We start from the raw sequence: 6,030 nt of genomic DNA, 5'->3' as shown, positions 1-6,030 counted from the left end.
GGCACTAGGGCCCCAACTGCAATGAACCAGCTTTGGGGGGGCCCAGCTTGCAAAAGGTTGAGAACCCCTGCTTTAGAAGGTTTAATATGTACTGTACATAACAACAAATTGTTGTAGGAATTGTTGTTGTAGAGCTATAACTGCTGAGAAAGTTGTCAGTGTCTGTTTAGACAGTTGCCACATGGGAGGAAGCCAAAACTCACACCACCCAACCACTAAACGTCCTCAGGTAAGCAAATAGTAACAGTTAAATGTTGTTTTCCAGGGTCAATGTTCCTACAACACTCTGCATTAGTTGATTAACGTCCTTTCAGTTACATAGCAATAACGTTTGGAAAAATAAAAATCAATCAACCTGTCTATGTTCAGGAAACGTCCTGTGGCACTCTGGGAATTGTATTGGCTTGTGCAAGAAGTCCACTAACTGGCAGTAGGTGTGTTGATTTGAAATGCTCATATTGTGCTTTTTTGGCTTCACCCCTTTCCTTTATTGTGTTGTATATCTTTTTTCTGCATGTTACAGGTTTACAAAGTGAAAAAGCCAAAGTCGCCCCCCCCCCCCCCAGGGACTTACCATCTCCAACAGAGAACACTGTTCACAAACTGCTCCAAACAGCTCTATTGTAACAGACGTACGTCACTTTGTAACACGTTGTAATGCTCGCCTAGGACACCCTTATACTCTGCTTCTGACTGGCTAGTAGTCCTAACATAGCTACTGCGCATGTGCGACTCCCAACAAAGATGGAATATCAGTGTAATGCCTCACTCACACAGGGTGAAAAAGGAGCTGCAGCAATGTGCTGAATGACAAAAATATATATATATTTTTTAAAGTTAAACCATGTAAACCTAAACTGATATAACCTCTAAATACAATTATGAACCTGAAAATGGGCCTAATAGGAGCACTTTAACTGGATACTACTGGAGGAATGTTGTGTGTAGGAACTTGACAACTTGATGATTGATGTGACAAAGAGCAGAATGTGGTTACTCCTGACCTCTAGTGGCAGACTTGGATATTAAGTTTAACCCTTGTGTTGTCTTCCCGTTAACCCTGAACTTGTCCTTCCAGGTCAAAATTGAAAAATGAATACTTTTTTGTGCCTTTCAAATATTTGTTTCACTTTTTCTGAAATATTTCTCACTTTTTCCAGCTTTTGCCGCTTAAAAGAAAAAACCTAAGCTGGTTTAATAATAGGTTTTATATTTATTCTTGGAATTCATGGTCAACAAACCTCATTTATTTCAAATTATACATAATTCTTTAGTTAAAAAGGCAGAAATTATGAATTATTTTGACTAATAGTAAAGATCAGAGGATGTTGAGTGGATCACAGATAGTAGATGTCAAAGTTTAGACCGCATACTGTTTTGAATCATTAAAAAAAAAAAAAAAAGAGTTCAAATGCTATGAGATTAAATAAAACACCCCAAAAATTCAATGAAAGTAATCATTAATGTCATCTGAAGAACGTATGGAGTCATCCATGTTATTTTTGGACAATTTGGTTGAAAAAAATCCATATTCCTGATATTGAACACTTTGAAATGGGTCAGTTTGACCCGAGGACAACTCATGGGTTAAAGTTAAACCCAGGAGGCCAAAGACTGTATTCAAGTCTTTCTGGTGAAGAAGCTCAGACTGTCACCATTCAGGACTTTAAATTCATTTTAAAGGGGGCACCACGCACTGTAGATATTTAGGCATGTGATTCCTGCTGTCAGGCCCGCCTACTGAGAAAATTAACACTTACTCAAATCCCAAACCCAGAAAAAGTTCAAGCCTTTAGCATCATTTATTTATTTCCTGTTAGAGCTGTGCCCGAGCTATATGAGTTATAATTTTGTGTTTTGAATCTCCATCTTTCATTTTTTTTTTACAGTATCACGTTTCACGTTTTAATCCCACAGAGTCTCATGTGTGCCTTAGGAGTTTTCTAATGATGTCTTTTATTTTAGCGTATGCAGATGAACAGGCACTACAGTGTATAAATGACAGCACTATGCTAAAAAAAAGCCCTCTATAAAGAGTTTTCCTCAATGTTTTCAGACAGAAGAGAAAGAAACATTTTGGTATTAAAAATTCATATTTTCTCCTTCCCTCAGTGTATCACAGGAGTTTCACAGTGGATGCCGCATTTATAGCTTTTACACACTTTAACAGTACACTTGTCAGCAGTCCAATTCTGTATCAAATACAGTTCAAACACGCTAAAATCTTCAAATTCAAATGAACAAGAGGGCCTGTGTGTTGTGTCAGTGAAAACCGAGCTGGAGAAGCAGGAGTCTTTCACTTTGTTAAACACGATGGTCGAGAGCCCTTGTATGTGGCAGGGTGGTAGATTCTGGAAAAGCGATATTTATTCACCCCTTCTAATCCAGTGTTAAAAGGAGCAACTTTGTTTTACAAGCATACAGAAGCGCAAACACGGCACAGGAGACATTTCCTTCCTGGATCTTTTAAAAATGAACTCAAGTGGAGAAGAAAAGGCAAATGTCTCATTAATATTTCAGAGACGGATCCTCTTGTTGCACTGCTCTTCTCTGTCTGTGTCAGTAAGAGAACACCCACCTTCCTCATCGACAACGGTGTAGTTTTCACCTCTGGTTACCAGGAGCAACCCACCAATGCGCTGTGCCACATGCACTCCTACTTTTTTGGTTTGTATAAAGTTGGACTTTCTGACACAAACAAAAACATTTCACTTTAAAGATGGGTATATTTATCACAGCCTGTAGTTTGGAACACAGTGAAACCAATATTGACTAAGTTGCAAATTCACAGCATCCTCATTATCCCGATCCCAGGTTTAATTCAATCAAGGAACTGTTTATAATGTGGTGGAAACAATTTGAGGCCATGCACATGATGGGTTGGGATCAGAGCGGTAAACAGTGTGTGGGAGCGTCAGCATGCACATAATCACCTGCTGATAACAGCTGGGAGCTGTTAATGCCAAGTCACTGACATTAGCTCATAGAAAACAAGTCTCATTAACTGCTGAAATAAATTAACAATTTAAACATTTGTGGTGAAATGAAGCTTATTTTCCAGGCAGGCTTTGTTCAGGGTGCCTGCATTATTAACATTATTATAGTCTTCATAATTATTAAGACACTGAATGAAATATCATAATAGTCATAACAGGCACCTTCTTAGTGACGGGGGGGACAGCAGAGGTCAAGGTGAATCATTTTGATATGCTGATATGCTCTGCTCACTGACTGATTTGATCTGATTTGATTTTACTCATGGTGAGCTGTCTTTTATCTTGGTTGAAAAATGCTAATTCAGTGACATGCTACGGAGAGCAGCACAAAAACAACAAAATACATCAGTAGAAATGTTTGACATTTGCAATGAGAAGACTGATACAACTCACGACATATGAAGCCAGAGCCAGCAGCTACTTAGCTTAGCATAAAGACACAAAGCAGGAAAAAGAAGCTCGCCTCCCTCTGTCTCTGGAGCTCACTGAATAACATCTTGTATCCCGTTTGTGTAATTGGTACAAAAACATTACAAGTTGTGTGCTCTTTCTTGGCCAGAGACAATGACTCCTAAAACGGCAGCATGTAGTCCATGATATGATAACACAATATTATATTTGTTATAAACAAGTCATGTCACTAAGTGGCCCATTAACAAAGTCTGACACGGTGAGCCTCACTCTCCAGATTAAATAAATGAGACATAACGGTTTAATTTGTGAGCTTTAGAGGTGCTGGTGGGTGGATGTAGTTACCTTCAGACAGAGCCAGGCTAGCTGTTTCCCCTTGTTTCCAGTCATAATGCTATGCTAAGCTAAGCTAACCTGGTCCTGGCAGTAGCTTCATATGTACTGTACAGACATGAGAGGGTTATCGATCTAACTCTCAGGAGGAACAAAGCAAATAAGTGCATTTCCCCTTAATGTCAAACTATTCATTTAATGCTAACATGTAAATATTTCACAGAGAAAAGAAAACACTGTAGTCAATGAGGAGTAAAATTGTAAAAGCATCCAGACTGTAAAAAATATATATATATATGTACATGAAATGCACAATGCATAGCGTATTCTCCCTATCCAGGCACAACTGACAATACCATATCAATATGATGAGAGAACATACTATATGGCATCTTGGCGTCACACCTGGTATCACACACAGCTCCACACATCCAATAAGAGACTAAGAACTAAAATAAGTTGCTTCAGTTGCAGTGTTTGGATGATGATGAAGTGATCCTGAACGGTAAAGGCGTCTCTGTGATGAGTGCGGAGATGAAGACAGCTCACTGTGCCCGATGGGAAGAGGAAGCTTTGCTATCAAGGCTCTGGCAATGTGCAGTTATGACCGGACGGTTCAGTCTGGGTTTGCCCTCCGAAGAGGAAAGCGTCCTCAGCTGGAACAGCTACATCGGCTCCACATAATTGGCTGGGTAAAGACCCAGCTGTCCGTTGTCTAGGCGACCTTTACACCAGCCCTGTTCGTCCTCGTCCTCCAGCTTCATCAGCTCGTCACCTTTACCAATGAAAGGAGACGGAAATGTAAGGCAGGAAGAGATCAGGTGAAACAATTCTTATTAATGTCAAGCAGAGTCAAGGGTAACATGGATCTTATTGCTGTCAACAAGAACATGAAACGAATATTGCGCCAAAAAACTCATGTAGGCTGGTTACGGTGGACAATAAATGGTTAGATGCATGTCAAATATCATCACAGTACCCAGAAAAACCCAAATCACTTCTTCAGCATGATCCACTCATCCAATTGTAACGTAAGAATAATATAATGTATAATGTACTATTGATAAAATCTTCTCCATCAGTGGCTCTGATTCAATATAGGGGCCCTTCTGTATGGAGTTTGCATGTTCTCCCTGTGCTTGCGTGGGGTTTTGTAGAGCAATTAACCCAATGTGAATGTCTTTCTGGTCAATCTAGTGTATTGAGGGAATAGTTAGACATTTTGGGAACACCGTTAATCGCTTATTTGCTGAGTTAAACAAATGGACCGACACCATTCTCCAATCTGTCCGTTAAATGTGAAACCACAGCCAGCAACTGGTAGCTTAGCTTTGCGTAAAGACTAGAAGCAGGGGAAATAGCTAGCCTGGCTATAACAAATAACAAAATAATTGCCATAAAGCAGCATAGTTGATGGGAATGATTTTTCAGTGTATTCCTTTAACACGTTGTACCATGCGGACAGTGCAGCAGCAGGAACTGTCCTTGACTTCCTTGCATTCAACAGTAAAATGGTCGCTAGCTTAAGTCGTACCTGTGCTGGCAGGGATTCACAGTTTTGTCCCCAGGTGTCACACTCACCTGCTTTGAAGCTGAGCTCATCCTGCTCTTGGCCTTCGTAGTCGTACAGCGCTCTCACTCTCACACCTTTGCCCAAATCGTCGTCGAAGGGGTTCGGCCCTCCGTTGGTGTCGTTGCCCGAGTCTGGGGCTGTCTGGTCATCGTCCGACCACTCTGTGGAGGCCGTGTACGCCTGGTTCTTCTCGTAGCTGCTGACACTGAACATTTATATTTATAAATGTTATAAATATAAATACTACTACAGTACTTCAGGTGTTATTTATCTAGTTTAGTGATTGAAAGCTGACAATAGTTACTTATAACACTTCTCATACTAAATTACATACAAAACTAGAAGGGCACTTGGAGAGCGCAGACCTTAGCCAAGGCATCTCACAATGTTAATGCAATGTGAACTGTCCCGGTTGTGGTTGTTTCCGGTTATTCTGACACCACGTAAATGCAGCACATATGGTCTCTCTCACAATGTTTACGAAAGTGAAAAATAGTGTGTGTATCCTCCCTGTGATTTGGATCTGCTCCAAAATGTCATGTGTTATTTCTTGAACCCTGCTACACCCTTCTACCAGTGTCCATGAACATCAGGCCAGTAGTATTTCCATAACCCTGCTAACAGACAAACCAAAGTACCAACAAATAAATGGACAAACCAAACTGAAAACATAACCTTGTTGGTGGAGGTGATAATGATATGAATACGTACAAAAAT

General features: G+C 40.3%; 1 protein-coding gene across 4 annotated transcripts in view; it reads right to left on the bottom strand.

Annotated features, from left to right (window-relative positions):
• Window positions 1–1,937: 1,937 nt before the first annotated feature.
• pacsin1b (protein kinase C and casein kinase substrate in neurons 1b) overlaps window positions 1,938–6,030 on the bottom strand; it is a 32,788-nt gene continuing 28,695 nt past the window's right edge. For all 4 annotated transcript variants that reach the window (XM_034869323.1, XM_034869325.1, XM_034869327.1 and 1 more), the window contains 2 exons: window positions 5,322–5,518; window positions 1,938–4,515 (listed from right to left, as the gene is read on the bottom strand). In XM_034869323.1, coding sequence (XP_034725214.1) covers window positions 4,406–4,515; window positions 5,322–5,518 — 307 coding nt within the window. In that variant the 3' untranslated portion in view covers window positions 1,938–4,405. The remainder of the gene's footprint in view (window positions 4,516–5,321; window positions 5,519–6,030) is intronic.

The sequence above is a fragment of the Etheostoma cragini genome, chromosome 4, assembly GCF_013103735.1.
Source record: "Etheostoma cragini isolate CJK2018 chromosome 4, CSU_Ecrag_1.0, whole genome shotgun sequence".
Classification (NCBI taxonomy): Eukaryota; Metazoa; Chordata; class Actinopteri; order Perciformes; family Percidae; genus Etheostoma; species Etheostoma cragini.
Note: the sequence above shows the minus strand (reverse complement) of the source record. Positions and strands in the feature narration are given on the sequence as shown.